At 49.8% G+C, this 25,410-nt stretch overlaps 1 protein-coding gene across 1 annotated transcript in view; it reads right to left on the bottom strand.

Moving 5' to 3' along the window:
* Grik5 (glutamate ionotropic receptor kainate type subunit 5) overlaps nucleotides 1–25,410 on the bottom strand; it is a 47,306-nt gene that overhangs the window by 7,799 nt on the left and 14,097 nt on the right. Inside the window, exons 7-15 of the mRNA XM_090322829.1 lie at nucleotides 24,961–25,014; nucleotides 24,705–24,866; nucleotides 22,863–23,015; nucleotides 22,395–22,499; nucleotides 22,200–22,307; nucleotides 11,460–11,663; nucleotides 1,980–2,093; nucleotides 1,696–1,805; nucleotides 1,085–1,258 (exon numbers count right to left, since the gene is read on the bottom strand). Of these exons, the coding sequence (XP_090178955.1) occupies nucleotides 1,085–1,258; nucleotides 1,696–1,805; nucleotides 1,980–2,093; nucleotides 11,460–11,663; nucleotides 22,200–22,307; nucleotides 22,395–22,499; nucleotides 22,863–23,015; nucleotides 24,705–24,866; nucleotides 24,961–25,014 (1,184 nt within the window). The remainder of the gene's footprint in view (nucleotides 1–1,084; nucleotides 1,259–1,695; nucleotides 1,806–1,979; nucleotides 2,094–11,459; nucleotides 11,664–22,199; nucleotides 22,308–22,394; nucleotides 22,500–22,862; nucleotides 23,016–24,704; nucleotides 24,867–24,960; nucleotides 25,015–25,410) is intronic.

Below are 25,410 nucleotides of genomic sequence, written 5' to 3'. Positions count from 1 at the left end.
TTTTGTGTTGCTTTAAATGTGCAGGAATTTGTGTAGCAGCTATAGGAAATAAATACTACGGCGCTGTGGCAATGGTGCAGACGCAAGGCCACTCATTAAGGATAAATAATCAGAAGGACTGGAAAGTTTGTGAGGCAGTAGATCAAAGGAGCTGCAAATGACTGCCACATGAGAGTTCCACTTAGTTAAGGGAGAATAAAACCCCGCCACCCATGAAGGTTAGTCTTGAACAACTTTCAAGTGAGAACATCTTTGGGCATATGCTCTAAATAAAATCTGCTATCCAACATTTGTTCTCCCTTTTATTCATTCATCCTCCTCTGCTTCCAGAGGGCAGAGATGGGAGCTGATGCACCCTCTGAATGCCTGGGCACATGGAAGGCTCCAGAAGCCTCTGTGGAATGGCCATGGTCATGCTATATTCTGATGAGGCTGGGAATGTGGCTTCGTGGTAGAGTGCTTGTCTTGCATGCATGAAGCCCTGGGTTCGATTCCTCAAGCACCACATAAACAGAAATAAGCCAGAAGTGACGCTGTGGGTCAAGTAGCACAGTGCTAGCCTTGAGCAAAAGAATCTCAGGGACAGTGTTCAGGCCCTGAGTTCAAGCCCCAGGTCTGGCAACAAAACAAAACAAATAAAAACTTTGATGGGAGGATGAGAGGAAGAAGCTCTCTAGAAAACTAAATACTTAGGCTTGCCCAGGAGAGATGAGGAGAGTCTCAGCAACCAGCTAGGCCCAGGCAGTGGCCCATGCTAACCCCGGGCCTAGCCTCTAGCTAATTGCATACTCTTTCCTTGTCCCTTCTCAGTCTTTCAACCCATAAAATGGGGAGAACATTCCAGTCTTAAGCTTTCCCCTTGGCTTTCTGTGTTCATTACTGAGAAGGCAGGGAGGGGCTGCAGGTACTGCTAGTATGCCAAGAAGCCTAAAGCAGCCCACATTGAGGTTAGGCCAGAAATGGGGAGCAGGGGACTCGAGGCAATGGTAGCACCCCTCTCACCCCCCCACCCCGCCCTGCGTCATTCAGAACTCAAACAAGCCCTCCCCAGTCCTGGGGAAGGGGGCAGACGGGAACATCTCACCACACTCCACTGACACAGCGCGTGGAGAGCGCTCGGGGCATGATTTCCGAGCCTTGCTGCATGAAGCCCCCCACGGGGAACCACAAGCTGTTGCCCAGCGTGTACTGGTTCTCCAGGAGGTGGGGACGGGCTCGCAGGCACGGGTGTGGGTTGTACCACTCGTAGGGGCTCAGCCTGTGGAGAGATGAGGGGTGGGGGCGGATGGGGCCAAGGTGTGGAGGAAAAAGAGAGAAGCAGAGGGAGGAGACAGAGTCGCCGTGATTAAAAGGGGAAGATGGGGAAAGAAGAGGAAAGGTGCATAAATGGAGGGGGTGCGGGGCAGAGACACACAGACAGAGAGAGACCCAGAGGCAGAGTCTCGTATGGGCAAGTAGAGAAGACAGGAGAGACAAAAAAGGAGAGGGTCAGAGAAAAGAAGGCCAGCAGTCCAGAGAAGAAACCAGAGCACCCAAGTCAGAGCCACAGGGGAGCTAGAGCAAGGAGGGAGGCAAGAGGATGGAGGGAACTCAAGGCCCCGTGACAGATGGTCCCAGGAGAAGAGGGACTGCATAGGTGGCTCGCGGGGCCAGCCTCAGGGCCCTTTCCTCCCCTGCAGCAGACAATGCACTCACCTGGCAGCCAGGAACAGGACACAGCTGACGGCCAGGTAGGCAAGAAGCATGAAGAGCCACACAGCAGGAGAGAAGGGATCCAGGAAAGAAAAGTAGCCAGGCTTGCGGCCCTAGTGGCAGGAGGGATGGGAATAAGACAACTGGCCACCGGGGCTCAGAGTTCTGTGCTCCACCCCTGCTCCATTCGGGACTTAGGAGCCTGACAGGCCCTTGGACCAAACCATAGCATGCACCACCAGTCTCTTCTCCCCCACCCCCCCAGCCCTGTCCCCAGGGACGCATACCATGTGCACACGATAGAGAATGCTAATTCCCAGCGTCATGAAGGGCTTGGAAAAGTCAATGACCTTCTCGCGCTCGGCTGTGATGGTGAAGGCTGCCACAGCCAGGTCTGCCTTCTGCTGGGGGAAAGCAGGTCAGGGCAGAGAGGACGAGGAGAGAGCGAAAGACAGGCAGTTAGAGAGGAAATGCAGGCCCCGCTGAACTGAGAGGATGGTAAAGCGAGAGGGAGCGAGGAGAAGGGCCAGGAGCATGGCATAGGCTACGAGTCCATCACAGCTACCGAGGTGCCATACGTTTTATTTTAATTATTATTATTTTCTCTGAGTCCCTTTTCCACCCACATATTGGCTGTCCCACTCTTCCTGATCAAGTTTGTAATTAGAGTCTTGCTTTCTAGAGCTCTTGACTTCTCTTAACCTGGGTCTAAAGATTGGCATCACGATTTCTGAATGTGCCATATGCTGGTGCCTCATGCCTATAAGCCTGGCAGCTCAGGGGGCTGAGATCTGAGGACTGTTATACATATTATGTAATATATCATAACATGTGGTATAATAATATACCATTTATATGCTCTATAGTAATACATTCTATATTAATATAGCCTAGACTGGCCTCAAATTCTCAAGCCCTCTTGCCTCAGTCTCCTAAGGGCTGCACTTCCAGCTCAGTAATTTGATTTATTTATTTATTTATTTATTTATTTATTTATTTATATTTATTTTTTTGCCAGTCCTGGGCTTGAGCTCAGGGCTTGAGCACTGTCCTTGGACTTTCTCAAGGCTAGAGCTCTACCACTTGAGCCTCAGCACCACTTCTGGCTTTTTTCTATGTATGTGGTACCAAGGAATCGAACCCAGGTCTTCATGCATGCTAGGCAAGCACTTTAACCACTAGGCCAAACTCCCGGCCCTTGATTTATTTATTTAACCAGTCCTACAGCTTGAACTCGGGGTCTCTGAACTTTTTCACTCAAGGCTAGTTTTCTCCCACTTGAGCCAGGGCTCCACTTCTGGCTTTTTTTTGGTAGCTAATTGGAGAAAAGTCCTGTGGACTTTCCTGCCTGGCTTGCTTTGAACAGTGATCTCAGTCTCCTGAGAAGCTAGGGTGACAGGCTTGACCTTCCAGTGCCCAGTTTTGATTTATAGCCTTTTAAGTGTTGAGTTTTCTTAGTATTCCTTCTACCAGCCTGTGTATGTAGTAGGTCCTCAAAACCCACTGCTTCAGTCTTGGCCGCCTTCAGATTTCTTGTGTGGCACCCCTAGCTGCCACAGTCCCTCTGCACTGAATCACTGAAACCACAGGCCACCTCGTGCCAGCCTTCCACCAGCCATGGCCCCTTTGCCTGAGGCACCATCATCTCTCCACCCCTCCTTCCATCTATCTAAGAGCCCTTAGAACAAGTCTTTTTCATTCTCCACTGCAGCTCCAGACAGCAGCCAATTGCCCAGTAACTCGCTGCATTGCCCCGGGTCTGCTGGGTTATGAGGCTCAGGGGACAGAAGAGCCTGTCCGCAGCCTGGAGTTCCTGCAAAGCCAGCAGACATTTTGGATTTCACTCAAACTGTAAAGCCCTGTGGGTCATTTGGAAGAGAAGAGGATCAAAGTTGTACAATCCCAAGTGGTGTTTGTGGCCACCAAAATCCTAAACCCAGGCAAATGTCACCAGTACTAAGTGACTGAGTTCCCTTCCTTAGAGGTCTGAGTCTCAGCTCTGTGGGACCCTCCCCACCCTGCCCGCCATCTTGGGGCTTGTTTCCTGTAACTGTCCTCTGTGGGACCCCTTTTCTTTTCTTTTCTTTTCCTTTCCTTTCCCTCCCTTCCTTCCTTCCTTCCTTCCTCCCTCCCTCTCTCCCCTCTCTCTTTCTTTCTTATTTTGCCAGTCCTGGTACTTGAACTCAGGGCCTGGGCACTGTCCTTGAGCTTCTTTTGCTCAAGGATAGCATTCTATCACTTGAGCCACAGAACCACTTCTGGCTTTTTCCATGTTTGTGGTGCTGAGGAATCGAACCCAGGGCTTTATGCATGCTAGGCAAGCACTCTACCACTAAGCCGCATTCTCAGACCCTTTTTCTTGTTTGTCTTTTACCTTGTTTCTTGTTAACTTTATAAGCAGTTGACAAATCTTTTCTTTTTTGCTTTTTAATTGTGTGTGTGTGTGTGTTTGTGTGTTGGTTGTGGGGCTTGAACCTAAGGTCTAGGCAATGTCCCTGGGCTTCTTTGTGCTCAAGGCTAGCATTCTACCGACTGCCAAGGGCTGTGTTGGTCTGCTCTAGGAAAGACTTCATTTGTGATAGGGAACACAATTGGAGCTATCCCCTAATTATGAGGACAATAATCCACAGGCACTCTCCTGTGTCTACCCTCTGCACAGGCCTAATGGGCTGGGGAGTGAGGCAGCTCACAACCCTAGCTCCTTTCAAGCTGCTCGATCCCTCAGAAGATGTAGAATTGCTTTTAAATGACTTGTCCAGGGAAAGCTGGGGAATTCTAAACTTCCACTTGGATCTTTCTATCCTAATGGCCTGGCTCCGGGTCAGTGCACCAATGTGCGGTTTTGCTAGCTTCTATGTATGTTTATTTCAATTACACAGCCAGAAACCAGGGACACACAGGGTGAGTGCATAGCCTCATCTGGCCTGTTCTCATTCGTGTCTGGACTCAGATTCCATCAATTACTATTCACCAGTCCACCGGTCAACGCAGGATTTACCATCTACCAAAATGATGGGGGGGGGGTGTCTATCACTAAGTGCCAATTGAAATACTGAGTGCTCAGAAGGAGCCCGTACAGAAATTAATACAATGCTTTTGAAACATTAATTCAGCAATGAATAATGACTTTCATAAAGACTCACGACCACATAAACAGAAAAAGCTAGAAGTGGTATTGTGGCGGAAGTGATAGAGTGCCAGCCTTGAGCAAAAGCAGCTCAGGCCCTGAGTTCAAGCCCTAGGACTGGCAAAAAAAGTAAACCATAGGACAATCACGTGGAGATAAATATTCTACCACATAGCATTCTATTTAAGCTAAAGCAATTGGGTATTCTTTCTGGCCTTTCACATTGGCAAGGACTGTTTTGGAAAGATCGATACTATATCCACTGCTGGCAAGAGTGAAGGAAACGATATTCTTATGCACTTTTGGCAGTACGTCCTTAAAAGTAAAAACAAAACACCTCATATCCTTTGACCCGGCATTTCCATTTCTTAGAATGTATCCCTGAGGAACATGCTCATAAAGCCACATGCCAAGTAGAGGGCAACAGCTAGGTATTTCAGCACTGGAGAGCACCCAGCCAGCCATCGGTAGGGGATGAGGTCAATAATTCAGGCTTCAGTCACACAATGAAATTCCTACATATTACCTTGAATAATTTCTTTCCTTGTCCCTCCCCCCACTCCAGTCCTGAGGCTTGAACTCAGGGTCTGAGCACTGTTCTTGGGCTTTCTCAAGGCTAGAGCTCTACCACTTGATTCATAGCCCCACTTCCAGCTTTTTCTGTGTATGTGGTACCAAGGAATCCCACCCAGGTCTTCATGCATGCTAGGCAAGCACTCGTATCACTAAGCCGTACTGCCAGCTTCCCTCTCTCTTTTTTTTTTTTTTGCCAGTCCTGGGCTTGAGCTCAGGGCCTGAGCACTGTCCTTGCATTTTCTCAAGGCTAGAGCTCTACCACTTGAGCCTCAGCACCACTTCCGGCTTTTTTCTATGTATGTGGTACCGAGGAATCGAACCCGGGTCTTCATGCTAGGCAAGCACTTTAACCACTAGGCCAAACTCCCGGCCTCCCTCTCTTTTTGAGCTTACTTTCCCCTTGAGTTTCAAATGAGCATCTCAAAAGATCTAATACTCAGACATAACTCTTGCTTCTCAGTCCCCTGCCCTAGAGTGAAAATACTTCACCATTTTCCCAGCTACCCCAGCCAAACCCTGCATTCATCCAATTCCTTGCGTGTTTATATCCAATCTGACGGCATACTTCCAGAAGTAGAGGTACTGAAGTCCAAAGGTCAGCCTGGGTCAAAGCCCCAGAGGCCATCTAAATAAATAAACTAACTGGGGGCAGAGCTGAAGGGTAGAACTTTTGCTAAGGAGATTCTGAGTTCAATTCCCAGGACTGCCAAAAAAATAAAAATAAGATTCTGACCTAGGCCAGGAGCATAGCCTAGTGGTAGAGTGCTCACCTAATATGCACAAAGCCCTGGGTTCGATTCCTCGGTACTACATACACAGAAAAAGCTGGAAGTGGCGTTGTGGCTCAAGTGGCAGAGCGCCAGCCTTGAGCAAAAAGTGTCCAAGGACATTCAGGCCTTGAGTTCAAGCCCCACGACAGGAAAAAAAAAAGGGGGGGCCGGGAGTTTGGGCTAGTGGTAGAGTGCTTGCCTAGCATGCACGAAGACTCGGGTTCAATTCCTCGGTACCACATACATAGAAAAAAGCAGGAAGTGGTGCTGAGGCTCAAGTGGTAGAGCTCTAGCCTTGAGAAAGTCCAAGGACAGTGCTCAGGCCCTGAGCTCAAGCCCAGGACTGGCCCCCCCCCCCAAAAAAAAGATCCTGACCTCTGCTTTCCAGATGCTTCCTGCTTCCTGCACTAGACTGCAGCATCCTCTCAACGGCTCCTTGGGAACAGGCAAGCTCGGGCCCACCTCGGGCCCCTCTCTCTGGAAAATCCTCTTCCGCTCTCATGCAGCGAGTATTACTGGGTGTCTGCTGAGTGGCAGACTGTCCTGGGTGCTGGGGAGAGGTGAGTCCCCTTTCCCAATGGGGCTTCTCAGGACTACCTTGCCTCATTTCACTCCTGCCCTTTTCTAATTGTTACACAACCACCATGACTCAAACAGCCATGCATCAGCTACTCTGTATCCCTTCCCCTGTTTCATTCCTACTCCCCAGTGCACCCACCATGTCATAGGATACTAATAGACTTGCTGTCTCCCCAGTAGAGTGTGAATTTCAAGGAGGGGGGGCGGGGGTGGAGGCCAGGAAACATGTCTGCTCTGCACACTGCTGCCCCCCAGTGGCCATAACAGAGATGGGCACAGGGAAAAAGCAGACCAGATCTATGTGTAATAACTCAGAGAGATGCCAAGATATAAATACAAAAAGAGTACAAGTGAGCACACACCGGTGCCCCGCTGTCATCCCAGCTACTCAGGGGGGGCTGAGACCTGAGGATCGTGGTTTGAAGGCGGCCCAGGCAGGAAAGTTCATGAGATTCTTTTCTTTTTGTTTTAAAGAGGCCTTGGGGCTTGAAGTTGAGGCCCATGTGCCTGGCTTGTGGGCTTGGGTGGGGAGAGCTGGTGTCTCTTTGCTGTTCAATCGTAGATCTCATGTTGGCCAGAAGGGGGCTATCTTCTAGTCAGGAAATCGTGTAAAGTCAATCAGTGGCAACAGTCCCAGCTTAGCAGACCTGGCTATCCCCACAGCACACTCGGAGAGCCCTCTGCCCCCTCCGCACGCCCTCCTCCACGCTGCCTACTGGATTCTCCTCCACTCTCCTCTTGATAAATGTCATTGACAGCTACCCCCGGCCACCCCCTTCCTTTTGCATTCCCCACCCAGGAGTTACCAGGTCCTGGGATCTCCAGTACTTCTCGCAGTCTGTCACCATCTGCCTGCCCCCCCCCCCGCCCTGCCAACCTCTTCCCTGGTCCTGCTGCCACGATGAGCCAGCTCAAAGCCTCCTGGAAGCTTCCTGTAGACCCTCTGAAGCTCCAGAAAGGTAAAGGTCAGGTCTGGTTAGTTCACTACCATATCCCCCAGGGTAAAGCTCAGGGACTCACACATAGTAAGTGCTCAATAAATGTCAGTTGGGTGGCAAATGGATGAGCACTTGAATGTATGTACAAGCCAGCCAGGGTGACAGGAATAAGAACAGCAGCACCATAAGGCCTGGGCACACAGCATTCCCTCCCTGCCAGGCCTAGTTTGAGGTTCATCTCATGCTCACGATACTTCATGCCAGGGGAGACTTACCCCATTTTAGAGCGAAAGAAACGAAGTTACAGGGAAGTTACAGGTGAAGGCCATATCCACCCCTGCCCAGCAAGAGCCAACACTCAGACAGGATTTCCAGTTATGACCGCAGCAACCAACTCCCCAAAGATACATCCTGGTACCAGACCCTCTTGTCCAGGGGCCACAGAAGTCAAGACCTGTGGCTGGGAATGTGGCTTGCCTAGCATGCACGAAACCCTGGGTTCTATTCCTCAGTTTCACATTTACAGAAAAATTCCAAAGTGGCATTGTGGCTCAAGTGGTAGAGGACTAGCCTTGAGTAAAAGAAGCTCACAGAGCTGGGCACAGTGGCTTATGCCTGTAATCCTAGCTACTTAGGAGGCTGAGATCTGAGGATCAAGGTTCAAAGCCAGCCTGGGCACAAAAGAACCTGAGATTCTTATCTCCAATAAACCTCTAGAAAATGGGAAGTGGGGCTTGACTCAAGTGTAGGGTGGTAGCCTTGAGGTGAAGAGCTCAGGGACAGCACCCAGGGTGAGTACAAGCCCCATGACCCACCAAAAAAAAAAAAAAAAGCTCAGAGACAGTGCAAAGGCCCTGAGTTCAAGCCCCAGGCCTACCCCCCCCCCCCCCCAAAAAAAGACCTGCTTAAACTCAGGCAGCTGTACAGAAGTCTTGATAAATCAACAAACATCCATATTACAGTAACTTCCCTTGAGGGGCTTATTCTCCTAGAGCCTTTTTTTTTATTTTTTGCCAGTCCTGGGCTTGAGCTCAGGGCCTGAGCACTGTCCTTGGACTTTCTCAAGGCTAGAGCTCTACCACTTGAGCCTCAGCACCACTCCGGCTTTTTTTTGTATGTATGTGGTACCGAGGAATCGAACCTGAGCCTTTGTGCATGCTAGGCAAGCACTCTATCACTAGGCCAAACTCCCAGCCCCGCCTTTTTTTTTTTTAAACCAATCTTGGGGCTTGAACTCAGAGCCTGAGCACTGTCCTTGGACACTTAGCTCAAGGCTGGCACTCTGACTCTTGAGCCACAGCATCACTTCTGGCTTTTTCTGTGGATGTGGTACCAAGGAATCGAACCCAGGGCTTTGTGCATTCTAGGCAAGCACACCACTACTAGGCTAGGGGATTGGCCCTGAGCCTGCTTCTTTCTGGGGGGCCCAATGAAAGAAAATTTCTGGGCCTGCGTGACCGAGAACCACACTATGGAAACTGGCCTAGAGAAACCACTGAGGCACAGGGCCCAGGGAGATCCAATTGGGCCTTCTTCCCTCTGTCTCATCTGGCCTTAAAACCTACCCTAGGGCAGAAGCTTTCAAATCAGCTTGCAGCAGAGAAAGTGAGGGCAGGCAGGCCCTGAGGCCTGCTTGCAGCATGTGGGGTGGAGGAGACCAAAGAGTCAGGTCTTTGGGTGGGGGTAGGGGGGATCTTTTTACTTCTCCCCAGAGCTGCTCTGCTTTTTTTTTTAAAGTCTAGGTTCTGAAGAAGCTTTCAATAGGAGGACAAGTTCTAGCATTCACAACTTTTGAAAATCAGAACCTTTGGGAATAAATGTCCTTGTCAAGTGCCCTGCTTGTGTCTTATCCCGGTGACATTCAAGGGTTCGAATGCAGTCAATTCTAGGACAGGAGAGATGAAGGTGAGCCCTTGCCACGTCCACTACCAAGGCTGCCTGCACCGCTCCTGGCCGTGGTTCCCTGGTCTGCACACTAGCTCTGGGCTTGTTCTGGCTGGGTCAGGAGTGGGGAATGGCGGAGTCTGTTTGATACAGCCTCATTTCTGGGCATCTGCCCACCTAGTTCTTGTGCTTGCTATGTGACAAAATAGGAAATCTGTCCCTATTGCCTAAGCCCCTTACCATGTACTTGGTACATCTGGGGTGGGGGAGAAACTGGGGTTCAAGAAGAGAAATGGAGCTAGGCATCATGGTTCAGGCCTGTAATCTTAGCGACTCAGGCGGCTGAGATCTGAGGATCAAGGTTCAAAGCCAGCCTGGGCACTAAAGACCATGAGACTCTTATCTCCAATTAACCTCTAGAAAAAGAGAAGTGGGGCTTGGCTCATGGGTAGGGTGGTAGCCTTGAGCTGAAGAGCTCAGGGACAGTGCCCTGGCTGAGTTCAAGTCCCATGACCCACCCCCCCCCCAAAAAAGAAGAGGTACAGGTGGTGCACACCTGTCATCCTAGCGACTCAGAAGGCTGAGATCTGAGGACTGGAGTTCCAAGCCAGCCCAGGCAGCAAAGAGACTCATCGCCAGTGACCACCACAAACTGGAAGTGGCGCTGTGGTTCTAAGTAAGTGGTACAGTGCTATCCTTGAGCAAATTTGCTTAGGGACAGTACCTGAGTTCAAGCCACACAACTGAGAGAGAGAGAGAGAGAGAGAGAGAGAGAGAGAGAGAGAGAGAGAGAGAGAGAGAGAGAGAGAGAGAGAGAGAGAGAGAAATAGATGTTGAAAATGAGCTATCAACTTATGGGTGGGATGGGAGGGAAAAAAAAAAACTGGGAGAAAAGGACATGTTCCAAAAAGAAATGTTCTTTTTACCTGACTTAGGTGACTGGAACCACTTTGTATATTACCTTTATAATAACAATGAAACCTGAACTATTTTTTAAAAGAAGAGAAAGAAGCTAGGTGCTGGTGGCTCACGCCTGTAATCCTAGTTACTCAGGAGGCTGAGATCTGAGGATCATGGTTTGAAGCCAGCCCGGGTAGGAAAGCAATGAAGCACTCAGAAAAAGCCAGAAGTGGTGCTGTGGCTCAAATGTTAGAGTGCTAGCTTTGAGCACAGATGGGCTCAGGACAGAGCTCAGGCCCTGAGTTCAAGCCTTAGGACTGGCAGAGAGAAAAAGTAAAGGAGAGGGGAGAGGGAGTCATCTAAAGACTCTAATCAAGCCAGTGGCTCACACCTGTAATCCTAGCTACTCAGGAGGCTGAGACCTGAGGATCGTGGTTCAAGGCCCGCCCAGGGAGAAAACATTTGAGATTCTTATCAATGAACCACCAAAGACCTACAAGTGGAGCTATGGCTCAAATGGTAAAGCACTAGTCTTGAGCACAAAAGCTCAAGCACAGCGCCCAGGCCCTGAGTTCAAGCTCCACGACCAGCATAAAGAAAAAGAGAAAAAGAGGTAGAATCCTTATTCTCAGTCTTGCTCCCCCTCCCCACCCCGCAGGAAGAGTCCCCCAAACCACTCCTAACCTTCGCTTGGCTCCCATTTTATGTCACTTCTGCTCATTCAACGAACATTTGAGCATCAACCAAACTCAAGCCTCGTGAGCAGGGCATCTGGCAAGGCAGGACCAAGATGGTGATTTCACCACCATTCTTCCCGCCTGCTCCCCTGCTGATGCCACCAAGTCCAGTTCCCAACGTGCCATCAGCTAGGTTGGTAGAGGGCCCTTAGGAACTCCCTTCTCTTTTTTTCCCTTTTTTTCAACATGTCAGGCCAATCCCAAGCCCCCTCCCTTCCTCCCCCACCCGGTGGTAACCTTCCCCTGCCAGCCGTACCCGGTTGATGAGCTCGCCAACCATGCCTGTCCAGGAGCCATTGGGCTCTGGAGCCCCGTAGAGCCCGTCCTCCACCAGCCGCAGGCGGTAGCGAAAGCGGAGCAGCTCGGCCAGCTCCCGGAGCATGTCCACACAGAAGCCCTCAAAGCGTTCGTTCCCCGACAGGGCCTGGAAGTTGGGCCGGCGCATGACATAGGGGTTCTCCTGGGTGGGCAAAAGACAGCAGGGGTCAGAGATCAGGCACATGCGGGGTGAGGGTAGAGGCCGAGTTGGGGGTCCTGAGACCCAGGTAGAACCAGGGGATGTGCACCAGGCAGCTAGAGCAGGTTTCTGCTCATAGATTCCCCACACACGCTCTGCCTGGACAATGCTCTATGGGGCCAGACATCCGTGCCTCACATCCATCATCTCAGGAAGTTGAGATCTGAGGATCATGGTTTGAAACCAACCTGGGCAGGAAAATCTGCGAGACACTTACCTCCAACGAACCATAAGAAAACTGGATGTGCTCAAAGTGGTAGAGCACTAGTGTTGAGCAGAAAACAAAACAAAACCCAGGGACAGCGCCCAGGCTCTGAGTTCAAGTCCTACCACTGGGGGAAAAAAAAAAGCTCTTTGGGAAGAAGAGGTTAAACAAAGCATGTGGATTGTGTGATCCTCTAGCACACTGCAGGAACCCTTTTATTAGTTATTTATTCCTTATTTTAATTTTATTATTATTATTATTATAACTATTACCAGTCCTGGGGCTTGAACTCTGGGCCTGGGCCACTGTCCCTAAGCTTCTTTTGCTCAAGACTAGCACTCTACCACTTGAGCCACAGCACCATTTCCAGCTTTGTGTATGTGGAACTGAGGAATAGAACCCAGGGCTTCAAAAAAAAAAAAAAAAAGAACCCAGGGCTTCATGCATGCTAGGCAAGCACTTTACCAACCACATCCCTAGCACCTATTTTTAATATTTTAAAGGCAGGGTCTTGCTATGTATCCCAGGGTAGCTTAAACTACCCTGGGGATAGTTGTGGGGCTTGAACTCTGGGCCTGGGTGCTGTCCTTGAGCTCTTCAGCTCAAGACAAGAGCTCTATCACTTTTGAGCCATCTGGTGGTTAATTGGAGATAAGAGTCTCATGTACAGACTCATGTGTCTGAGCTGGCTTTGAACCTCAGAGGTCAGCCTCCTGAGTAGCTAGGATTATAGGCATGAGCCACTGGTACCTGGCTTTCCTGTCTGCAGCTGGCTTCACACGGTGATCCTCAGATCTCAGCTTCCACAGTAGCTAGGATAAGAGCCACCAGTGCCCAGCTTCAGATTTTTTATTATGACTTCTTTTATCATGATAGTTTACAGTTCAGCTTAACACACATACACACACGCTGCAGTGTATGCACGCGCACACACACCTATAACTAGACTTAATTTCAAAGACTAATACTTCCTTCCAATGACCTTGAGCATTACACTCTAACGTGTCCTATTTGGTTGCAGTCTATCGTCTTGCATGGCCAGGAGTGACTCACTGTATCTACTTCTCAAGCTGCTAAGGGGCCTCAGAGGGCGTCCTCCCCACAATTTCACTCCAGCCCAAAGCTGTCTGGAGGAAGCAGGCCTGCCACGCCAGATGGTACAATTTTGAGAGCATTTAGAAGCCTAGACTGTTCTGCAAAAAATCTCCTGATTATAAATGCTAGCAACTGGTAATTCTAATACCCCCCCCCTTTTTTTTAGGCCAAACGAACACACCTGTCACTATGGAATCTCTAGTCTTTTGCTACAATGATTATTTCTGAAGATCATAAGTAAATGTTGCTGACCCCACCATGCCAAAACAAAATTAAAAACAACAACAACAACACAAAAGCAGAGAGAATATTCAAAGTGTTAGCAAGATGAGTTATCTAGGGTAGATCCAAAAGAAAAGGAAAAGTTATCTTGACGTAGTTATTATCTAAAGCATTGAAAATATGATATCACTTTAAACAAATGAATAAAGGATGCAGGCTGGACACCACTGGCTCACATCTCTAATTCTAGCTACATGGGTGGAAGACAGAGATTGGGGATAGTGCTTCAAAGCCAGCTCAGGCACAAACGCAGGACCCAATTTAGATGTGTGTGCCTGTTATCTTAGCTACGTGGGAAACGTAAATGGTGGATTGGGGTAAGGTCGCTCTGGACAAACACACAAGACCCTATTTAAAAAATAATGAAGGGGCCAGGTACGTGGCCTAGTGGTATAGCGCTTGCCTAGCATGCATGAAGCCTGGGTTTGGTTCCTTGTCGCTCAAAGGGGTACAGCTCTATCCTTGAGAAAGCCTAAGGACAGGGCCCAGGCCCTGAGTTCAAGCCCCAGGACTGGCAAAAAAATAATAATAAGCTGGGCATTGGTGACTCATGCCTGTCATCCTTGCTACTCAGGAAGCTGAAATCTGAGGATTGTGGTTCAAAGACAGCCCTGGCACAAAAGTCCCTGGAAGCCAGGTGAGGTGGCTCACACCTGTAGTCCTAACTACTCAGGAGGCTGAGATCTGAGGATCTTGGCTCAAAGCCAGCCCGGGCACTACAAAGCCAGAGACTCTTATCTCCAATTAACCACTAGAAAACAGGTAGTGGTGCTATGGCTCAAGAATAGGGCGGTAACCTGAGCTAAAGAGCTCTGGAATAAGGAAGTAGCCTTGAGCTGAAGAATTCAGGGACAATGCCCAGGCCCAGAGTTCAAGCCCCATCACACACACACACACACACACACACACACACACACACACACGTCCCTGTGAGACCCTTATCTCCAGTGAACCACTCAAAAACTAACTGGAAATGGCACTGTGGCTCAAGGGCTAGCCTTGAGCACACTCTTGTGCTCAGGGACAGCAACCAGGCCCTGAGTTCAAGCCCCACAACCAACAACCACCACCACAAAAATAATGAAGATAAATAAGGGCTGGGAGAATAGCTCAAGAAATTGATGGGTCAGAAAAGGCAGGGCTCTGAGTGCGACCAAAAAGAAAAGGATTTAGGACTGAAGATTGAGATTCACAGTGACCATGTTGTAAGTGCCTGGTGTGTGTTGTCCTCTTGGGGCCTTCACTAACGTGAAGATTATTATTTTTTTTGCCAGTCCTGGGCTTGAGCTCAGGGCCTGAGCACTGTCCTTGGGTTTTCCCCAGGCTAGAGCTCTATCACTTGAGCCTCAGCACCACTTCCGGTTTTTTTCTATGTATGTGGTACAGAGGAATCGAACCCGGGTCTTCATGCATGCTAGGCAAGCATTTTAACCACTAGGCCAAACTCCCGGCCCTAACGTGAAGATTATTAACCTCGATTTTACACCTACTCGCAGGGCCTCCTGGTCACTTTTCATAGTAACTGAACTCTGCAATGGATGCGGCTGAGATATGCTGCCGCCTCATCCGTCAGCAGGCGAGTCCACTTCTCTAGTCCTGGGTCAGATTGGCCTTGGCCAACAGAACCTGGTGGAGATGAAGCTGTGTGAATTTCAGAGCTCTCTGGCTTTCAGATCAGCTGTTAGGACCAGAGGCCTAAGCCATGTCAGGAAGTCCAGACCAGGCCCAAAGGATGACACGTAGATCAGGCGGTGCAAGCCAGCCAACAGACCTTCCAGACCTTTGGGTGGAACCTGCATTCAGGTAGGACCTGGCAGGACTTCCCAGAGGATCCAGAGAACCGTGAGAAGTAACCAAGATTAGCCTGGCACTGGTGGCTCACCCCGGAAGTCCCACGTCATTCGGGGGCTGAGATCTGAGGATCTGTCTGAAGCCAGCTGGGCACAAGGAAGCCCGTTAAGACTCTGAAGTCCCATGAATCACCAAACAAACCAACCAAAAAGGCCAGGGGCCAGGAGTTTGGCCTAGTGGTAGAGTGCTTGTCTAGCATGCACAAAGACCCGGGTTCAATTCCTCGGTACCACAAACATAGAAAAAAGCTAGAAGTAGTGCTGTGGCTCAAGTGGTAGAACTCTAGCCTTGAGGAAAAGTCCAAGGACAGTGCTCAGTCCCTGGATTCAAGCCCAGGACTGGCCAAAAAAAAAAAAAATCCAGAAGTGAAGCTATGGCTCAAGTGATAGAACACTAGTTTTGAGAAAAACAAAACAAAGCAAAACAAAAAGTCAGGGGCAGCATCCAGGCCCTGAGTTCAAGCTCCAGAACTGATTTTTTTTTTTTTTGGCTGGTCATGGGGCTTGAACCAATCTGGGCCTGGGCACTGTCCCCTGATCTCAGCTTAAACCTAGTGCTCTACCACTTGAGCCACAGCACCACTTCCTAATTTTTTTTTTTTAAAGTGACAACAAAAGAGTTCCAAGTCTCGGTATTTGAGGGTGACTTGTTACATAGCAATAGACAGAAAGTGTCCTGTCCTCCCAATTCAGCCAGGTCCTGTCCTGTCAAAGGTGGCCCTGTGCTCTGATCAGCCTGCAGCTAAAAGGCAGCAGGAGCAGAATAGAGGGTGGAGAGAAATTAGCACCTTTCTCTCTCTCTTTCTCTCTCTCTGTCCCAAGCTGCTTCTCTATATCAAAAATTATGAAACTGGGAGCAGGAATGTGAGATAAGACTAAGAATAGCAGCACCAGCTAGCATTTCTCGTGGGCTTGCTGTGTGACAGGTCTTCTGTCAGCGTGGGAGGCCAGTATTATTACCTGTTTTAGAGATGAGGACAGCGAGGTCCAGAGCAGTAAAGTCCCAGCTGACTGAGGACAAGCCATCTGACTCCAAAGCTCTGCTTTTAAGCCCTCTGCCAGACTGAGCTCAATGGACAGAACTAGAGAGTGGACACGGGAGAAGCCAGACAGAGATGGGGGATCTGGATTGTTGGGTACTGAGGCTGGAGAATTAAAAAACAAGGATCCCAGAGACAGGTTTCCCAGGCTGGAGAAATATACAGCCCTTCCTGGAACACAAAGGAGGAAATGCAAGGCTTAAGCCCAAGGTCAAAGCTAAACCAGGGCAGAAGGAAAGGGGAGATGAGGCAGAACTCTACCCTCTGAAGCTGTCCCTTCCAGTAGAACAAGCTCATCTCCAAATTCAGAATGGAGAAACTTGGGACTTATAGAGACAAAAACAGAGAACAGGGCCAGGGACAGATAGCATTTAGTATCAGAAAACAATGATCCAGTTGGGTACAGCTGGCTAATGCCTGTAATCCTTGCTACTCAGGAGGCTGAGATGTGGGGATCATGGTTCAAAGCCAGCCCGGGCAGAAATGTTCCTGTGAGCCTCTTATCTTCAATTACACAAAAACCAGAAATGGTGGGCTGGGAGTGTAGCCTAGTGGTAGAGTGCTTGCCTTGTATGTATGAAGCCCTGGGTTTGATTTCTTGGGACCTCATACACAGAAAAAACTGGAAGTGGTGCTGTGGCTCAAGAGGCAAAGTGCTAGCCTTGAGCAAAAAGTGTCCAAGGGTAGTGCCCTGGCCCTGAGTTCAAGCCTCAGGACTGGGGAAAAAAAGAAAAAAAAAAAAAGAAAAAAAACCCCAGAAGTGATACTGTGGCTCAATGGTAGAGTGCTAGCCTTGAGTACAAAGAGGCTCAGGGACAGTGCCCAGGCAGAGTTCCAGCCCACAACCAAAAAACAAAAGAAAACAACAATAAACAACCACCATAAAACAAAACAAAACAAACAAAAAAACAAAAACCCGAGCTGGAATCCAACTTCAGAGCCTGGGACCCTCATCAAGTTGTGTATAAGGAGTTTTTCAGATTCTTTTTTTTTTCCTCCCCAGTTCTGGGGATTGAGCCCAGGTCTGAGGTAGTAGAGTTACCCCAGGACTACACACACACACACACACACACACACACACACACACACACACACACACACGCACACACACACACACACACATCAATTAAGACTAAGATTCTTTTTTTTTTGCCAGTCCTGGGGCTTGAACTCAGAGCCTGGGCATTGTCTCTCTGCTTCTTTTGCTCAATGCTAGCACTCTACCACTTGAGCCACAGTGGCACTTCTGGTTTTTTCTGTTTATGTGGTGCTGCAGAATCAAACCCAGGGCTTCATGCATTTTAGGCAAGCACTCTACCACTAGGCCACCTTCCCAGCCTAAGAATAAGATTTATTTTATTTTATTTTTTTGTCAGTCATGGGCTTAAACTCTGGGCCTGGGTGATATCCCTGAGTTCTTCGGCTTAAGGCTAATGCTCTACCACTTGAGGCACAGTGCCACTTCCGGTTTGTGTTGGTTAATTGGAGATAAGAGTCTCATTGACTTTCATGCTGGGGCTGGCTTTGAACAGCAATCCTCAGATCTCAGCCTCCTGAATAGCTAGGATCACAGATATTAGTCACTGGCACCTGGCTAAGACTAAGATTCTTATATAACAATATGAAAAAGAATCTCATACAGAAGCCCAGCCTTGGGAGACAGGCATCATGATACTGGCAAGATCAATTCTAGACTCTGTCTTACAAATGGCTGTGCATCTGGACACAAAAATACAGGTCCAAGAAAGTCACTGCAGCAAAGCTTGTGGTAGGAACAAAGGCTGAATCAACCTAATTTGGGACAAGTTAAAAAAGATCATCAATGTCATAAAAGAATCCCAAGAAGTTACTAAAATAGCAAGGTCTATAAGATATATTAAGAGTGGAAAAAAAGAAGCCAAGCTACAGAACAATGTGTACAATATGCTGTTCTTTGAGAAAGGAACAGTGATATACCTGTACATGCACAGACATTTCTAGAAGCTTTTTGGCCTCTTACAAAGGAAAATGAGAAACGAGGGAAGAAGAGAGGCTAATTTTTCACTCCTTAACCTCTCTATCCTTTTTATTCTATTTTATCTAGATTTTTATCCTTTTCTGTCCCTCACCCCAAGTGTCATGGAATTTTGTTTTGTTTTCTCTTTTGTTTTTGAGACAAGGTCTGATTACATAATCTCAGACTGCAATTCCAAGTGGGTTGCAGATATAAATGGAATATTTTAGTATTTTATTAAGCTTTTAGACCACATAATATTTTTCCTTCCTTTGTAGTAAAGAGCGTCCTTTATTTTTGTTGCTCGTACGTCTTGAACTCAGGGCCTAGAAGCTGTCCTTGAGCCTCTTTGTGCTCAAGCCTAGCTTTCTACCCCTTACAGCCACAGCTCCACTTTTGGTTTTGAGGTGGTTCTTTGGAGATAAGAGTCTCATGGACTTTCTTATCTGGGCTGGCTTTGAACCACGATCCTCAGATCTCAGCCTCCCAAGTAGTGAGGAGTTCGTACGTGGCATGAGTCACTAGCACCCAGCCCAGTTTTTGAAAACTCAGTGGGAAGTACCACTGGCAAGTTTCTGGTAGTGTTTTATTTTGTTGCAGTGCTAGACATGGAACCCAGAGCTTGCCAGGCAAGCGCTCTATCACTAAGCTGTGTTCTGCACCTCATAATTTACACAGGCTTCAATGTGCATGTTATACTTAAATAAAATCTGTTGACCTTGGGAATGTAACTCAGTGGTAGAGCACAGAGATACACACAAACATGCATGTGCGTGCACACACACATCTTAAAAGTAAAGCCTACAGGGCACTGGTGGCTCACGCCTGCATCTTAACTACTCAGGAGGCTGAGATCTGAGGATCAGGGTTTGACACCAGCCTGGACAGGAAAATCTGTGAGACTCTTATCTCCAATTAATCACCAGAACACAGGCAGTAGAGCCATGGCACAAAGTGGTAGAGTGCTAGTCTTGAGCAAAAAGAGTTTAACGACAGTGTCCAGGCCCTCAGTTCAAATCTCACCACCAGCCCCCACCCCCCAAAAAGTGAAAATTCAATAGGGTAGATTCTAGAATATTTCTCACAAAAGCTGACTGCCTTTCATGAACCTGGGACTCAAATCCACATGGCGACTTCTTAGCGCGCTTTTTCTCTGACCCTGATCTGGCCCGTGCACCTGACTTGAAAGGAACTAAGGACAGAGAGATGAGGCCTGCACAGGTTTCAGAGAGTGTGGCAATGCCAGGCTCACCAGAACAGCCAAGAAGGTAAAGGAAAACAGTAGATAACCAAGGTAAAATGGTGCAAAGAACAGTGCATAGGCTCTGCCAACTCAAATCAGCTCCGACACCTTGTAGATTTCACTTGAGCCTTTTGTGCCTCAGATCTGCTATGTTTGCTACCAAGTTGTCTGGCAGGCAAGGCAGGGCACAGAGAAGGCTGGCCAAGCACTGGGCAGTGAAGGGTCCTCCAGGGCAAGGGGGGGTCTCAGGGCCTATTTTCCAGATGATGGTGTGGAGACAGGGCAGTTAGAGGAATTGAGACAGGAATGGACAGACATCCACCTGCCCCAGAGCCATGACTCTCACTGCCACACCAGTGCCCTTGCACTAGGCGAGGCCTGTCACAGCTAGAGGTGTCATCCGAACCAACTGTGTGATCAAAGCTGGGTGGTGAAGGGCAGACTGTGGCATGGCCTCCATGCCCCAGGACTTCTGTATTGTCTCTGGCCCTGTAGGGTCTCTCACTTCTGAAGCAGACAACCTAGTTGGACTTACATCTCAATATCAAGTGCATGGCCAGAAATCCATGTCAGAAAATGCAGGCACAAGTACAAGGAGCATTTATCTAGCCTGTCTGAGGCTCTGGGCTTCATCCTCAGTACCACAGAAACAAACGAATGAATGAATGCACGAATGAATGAAAATGCTGGCAAGCAAATGGTTATGCATGCTAAGGCTGCTGCCTCCCCATCCAAGCGTCTGCCAGACCGGATGTTCTCTGTGCTACACAGCTCTTGCTAATGCTTGCCTACTCCATGAGGTCTTTCAGAGGTCTCTCAGGCTCCACTGGTAGCTCTAGTTTTCTGGGAATGCTCCCCCTCATTATTTGGGGTTGGTATGACTGCAGCCTGGTGGATTCCCCTTCCATCAAGCTGTGACTCATGGTCTGAGCCTCCAGAATTTGTTCAAGGCCAGGCACATGGAAGCTTCGGCAATAGTTTCAGAATGAATGAGCAAAGCAGTTCATCAAGAGAAGACTGAATGCCAGGAAGAGAACAATATTGGCTCCTGGTCCCCAAGGCAAGGCAAGTATGAGAAAGGTACTTTCCTGATGTCCTCTCCCTGACCACTGTCCTTGCTGCCCCCCCCAAAAAGGGTCTATCTCTTCTGCTTCCCCCAGGGACAGGCTACACACATCCTCTGCAGAGGTGCTCGTGGCTCCCAGCCAGCCCCCAGGACCCCTGGGTGAGACTGTTAGGAAGTGTCTGGCTTCCTGTGTGCAGGCCATCTGTCTCTTCTGTGGCAGGCTCACTGGCCCTCCTCCAGAGGGACTCAAAGTCCACTTTATATCATAGGTTCCCTGATGATCAAGGGAATAACTCTTATCACTGGCTGCTTATAGGAATTTCTGACACCCTGTGGAACCCACTGGAAATGGTCTCTGAATCTCAGTGTCACAGCCCTCAGCTGACCCAGATCCATGGCTCCCATAGACAAGAGAAACTAAGGGCTGTGGACTTAGATGCTGTGATGACTGAAGCCGCCTGGCATGACAGCCTCTAGGCCAGCTGCTCAGGGAAGTCATTGGTCTCCAGGCCCTGGGAATCTGTTTGTCACCTCTTGCCTGCCATCATGCCTGGCAGGGGGCAGCAGCAGGTAGCAAGGGAATGGCCAGGCTTTGAGCCTGACACTCAGCTCTACCCCCCCAGAGACATGCTGTGAGTTTTCTTACCATCCAAAGGGGAAAAATAAGGAGCTGGTGGCTTACATCTGTAATCCTAACTACTCAGGAGGCTGAGATCTGAGCACCACAGTTCAAAGTCAGCCTGGGCAGGAAAGTCTGTCAGACTTATCTCCCTCCAATCAAACTCCAGAAAATCAGAAACAGAGTTGTAGCTCAAAGTGCTAGAGCTCCAGCTTTGAGTGAAAGAGCTCAGGGAGAGCGTCCACGTGCTAAGTTCAAACCCCATGACTGATCAAACGAAAAAAGAGAGGCTCCTGGAAAGGATCTAGCATGCTAGCAGGTGTGGAAGGGGTGCTTGATGAAGTGGTTGACAAATCAAGGTCCCTCCATCTCTAATTTGCCACCATGCAGGAGTGGCAGCCCCTGTGCAAAGGAAAATGTCCGTGGTTGCTGCTCAGATAGGGAAAGGACTGGCTTTATGCTTGTTTTTTTTTTTTTTTTTCCAGTCCTGGGGCTTGAACTCAGGACCTGGGCACTGGGTTTTTCTCAAGGATAGTGCTTTATCATTTGAGCCACAGCACCACTTCTGGCTTTTTTTGTGTTTGTGGTACCGAGGAATCAAACCCGGGTCTTCATGCATGCTAGGCAAGCAGTCTACCACGAGGCCACTCTCCCAGACCTGGCTGATGTTTTCTGTGTGACCCTGAGCAAGTGGCTTCGTCTCTCCTGTTTCCATGTCTTCAAAACGGATATCAAACCAGTTGGTGTTTGCCAATACACCAGGTTGGTTGGCAATTGGGACAACGACCATTTGAGCCTACCATGAGTCAACTATTGCACAAGGAACCCAGAGGGAGGAGCGAGCCAGTCTCCCAGGATAGCCTGTGCCTTCCCCTGGTGTAGCAGTTGTTGGTGTGCAGTTGGGGGTGGTTGGGTACCTGGGTCACGCTCCCTGCTTATCTGTATTGTGACTTGTGCCAGTCAAGGCAATTCTCCACCTCAGGGGAGCCAGGTGGGCCAGGGTGCTGCTCAGAGAAGTCCCAGCATTGGGGTCTCTTCATCTATCTGGGCATTCCCCCCCCCCGTCCCCCCCCCAGTGCCACTCACCAGGATGGTCGTAACTACCAATGTCTTATTGGCCAGCGTCTGTGACAGGTTGATGTCCAGGGTGGTGGCATTCATGGCCAGGGTCCGGTTAGAATACCATACCCCTATCTGGGGAGGAACAGAGAGGGTGCCATCAGTACAGGCCCCACCCCTCTGTTTCCCATCAGGCCTTTGGTGTTGCCCTGGCCTGCTCACCTCTCGGTGGCCCTGCCGAGACTTTTCCAGAATCCGCAGGGTATAGTTGGTCCTCTGCCCTTTGCTGTTGAATTCGACCCGTCCAGTCAGCCCATCATACTCTACCTAGCAGGGCAGGAGGTGGGGCAGAGGGCAGGGAGGCAGGGCCCAGGGATGGGCCCAAAGGCCCAGCGGACACAAGATACGGACACAGAGAGAAACAGAGACAGGAGAGGAAGGGGCGGGAGAGAAAGGACCGGCAAGGATCACAGAGAACAGAAGACAACACACGCAGGGGAATCAGGGATAGGCCAGCAGGAGTGGACAAATGAGGGGAGAAGGGGAGAACGGGGAGAGGCCCAGAGATGGGAATGGAGGTAGGGGAGAAGGCAGAGGGCCACAGGGTGGACACAGTGAGTGCCCTTGCCAAGGCGGCTGCTGTCCCACCTTGCCCTCCCTCCTCCTCCTCCTCCCCCTCCTCTGTCTGACCATGCGCAGGTAGTTCATGAGACTGGTCCCATGAGGCCAAATGTTGGCCGAAGTACAGGCCAGCGGCTTGACACCGATCTCCTGGCTGCGGTTCAGCTCGCGGACAGCGCTCACCACCACGTGCACAGCGTCAAACATCAGGGCAGCCGAGAGCTAGGGGCAGGGAGCGAAGGAAGGTGGGATGGGAGAGAGGCAGCTCAGCTCGGGGAGCCCTGCAGGCTTACCTATGGCGCAACCTACAAGCCCTCAATTTTCCTCTAGGGAGTAGGAAAACAGTGGGTCGTGAGGGAAGAAGGGATGCCGGTGATTTTCTCCAGACAGAAGATGTCAGTAGGCCCAGGTACCAGTCACTCATGCCTGTCATCCTGGTTACTCAAGAGGCTGAGATCTGAGAATCATGGTTCAAAGCCAGCCTGGGCAAGCAAGTCCATGAGACTCTTATGTCCAATTAAGAATAACAACAACAAAAAAGGTAACACTAGCCCTTGAGCAACAAAGCTGAGGGACAGTGCCCAGGCCTTGAGTTCAAGCCCCACAACTGGCAAGGAAAATAAGTAAATATACTAAAATAAAATAGGGGGAACCAGGGCCGGGAGTTTGGCCTAGTGGTAGAGCGCTTGCCTAGCATACACGAAGTCTGGGGTTCAATTCCTCGGTACCACATACACAGAAAAAGCCAGAAGTGGTGCTGAGGCTCAAGTGGTAGAACTCTAGCCTTGAGAAAAGTCCAAGGACAATGCTCAGGCCCTGAGTTCAAGCCCAGGACTGGCAAAAAAAAAAATAGGGGAGGGACCGGGAGTTTGGCCTAGTGGTTAAAGTGCTTGCCTAGCATGCATGAAGACCCGGGTTCGATTCCTCAGTACCACATACATAGAAAAAAGCCAGAAGTGGTGCTGAGGCTCAAGTGGTAGAGCTCTAGCCTTGAGAAAGTCCAAGGACAGTGCTCAGGCCCTCAGCTCAAGCCCAGGACTGGAAAAAAAAAAAATAGGGGAACCAGGGAAAGTCTGCTGACACCCAAGTTGACCTCTGAGTAAAGACCTGGGCTAGCTGGGTGCAGTGGCTCATGCCTGTAATCCTAGCTACTCAGGAGGCTGAGATCTGAGGGTTGCAGTTCAAAGCCAGCTTGGGCACTAAAGAACGTGAGACTTTTATCTCCAATTAATCACTAGAAAACCGGAAGTGGGGCTGTTGCTCCAGGGTTAGGGCTGTAGCCTTGAGCTGAATTGCTCAGGGACAGTGCCCAGGCCCAGGGGTAGGGTGGTATCCTTGAGCTGAAAATCTCAGGGACCATGCCCAGGCCCAGAGTTCAAGCCAAAGACCTGAACTTAGAGGCAGTGGCTGGTTTTGTAGAATAGAGCATGGGAATAGAGAGCAGGTGCACAGGCTGGGAGGCCTGTGCTTGGGGCCTTGAGGAACCTTCTGGAAGCTGGTGTAGCTAGAGCAGTGTGGGAGGCAAAGAGGAGCTATGGGTGAGCCTAATCACGGGGCCATACCATGATACCTCTGGAGTGCTGGAAGGTTCTGAGCACAATGAATGAGGTCTGAAAGGGAACTTGGTGGGCCTTGAACTCAGGGCCTGGGCGCTGTCCCTGTGCCTCTGTGCTCAAGGTTAGTGCTCTACCACCTGAGCCACAGTGCCATTTCTGGTTTTTGAGTAGTTCATTGGAGATAAGAATCTCTTGGAGATGTTTTTGCCTGGGCTGGCTTCAAACCATGATCCTCACATCTCAGCCTCCTGAGTAGCTAGGATGTCAGGCGTGAGCCATTGGGGCCCGCTCTGAAAGGGGACTTTGTGTCTGGGCGCAGTGTGTCTTTGGGTGTGCCTGAGCTGGGTGTGCTCACCGCGGGGCCCGGGTAGGTGCTGGCTTCACAGTTTTCTCTCCAGGACATGTTGAGGCTGCGCACGAACTCGGGATAGAAGGGGTGGGAGGTGTTGAACATGGAGAAGCCCAGGATGTTAGAAGAGTCCTCCACAAGACCATCCAGACGCAGGATGGGGAAGTCCTGGGAGGAGAAGAGGAGACGGTGGGGTGTAGGGCCAGGTGCCGGGTGGTACAGGCAAGGTGGATGGGAGCTGGGGGGTATGGGGGGTACTCACCATGGTGGTGAGGATATACTTGTAAAATGCTGAGGTCATGCCCAGCTCTGAGGCCTGGAGAAAAACAGAAGCAGCCGAGAGGCAGGGTGAGAGAAACAGAGACCCACAGGCAGAGATAGGGGGGACCCCAAGAAAGGCAGAGGGATTTAGAGGCAGGCATGGTGAGAAACACAGGAAGCAATGTGGAGTGATATGGAGATGAGAGAGGGCGGGGGGCAGGGGAGATTTTGCTCCCTTGGGTCCTAGCACACTGACTGGTGCCCAATGGGAAGCAGAGATTAGGGTGGAGGGGAGCATGGGGCCTCTCAAGTGTCTGCTCCTCTGGATAAGGACTTCCTTCTGGAGACAGGACAGGTAGAGACAGGAACAAGAAAACCTAAATTCCTCCTCAGAGCCACGGGGCTGGTAAGTAGAGCCAGAGATAAGCGCTCTGCCATGAAAGACAGAAAA

This window comes from Megascapheus bottae, chromosome 31 (genome assembly GCF_031878675.1).
Source record: "Megascapheus bottae isolate mThoBot1 chromosome 31, mThoBot2.hap1, whole genome shotgun sequence".
Taxonomy (NCBI): Eukaryota; Metazoa; Chordata; class Mammalia; order Rodentia; family Geomyidae; genus Megascapheus; species Megascapheus bottae.
Note: the sequence above shows the minus strand (reverse complement) of the source record. Positions and strands in the feature narration are given on the sequence as shown.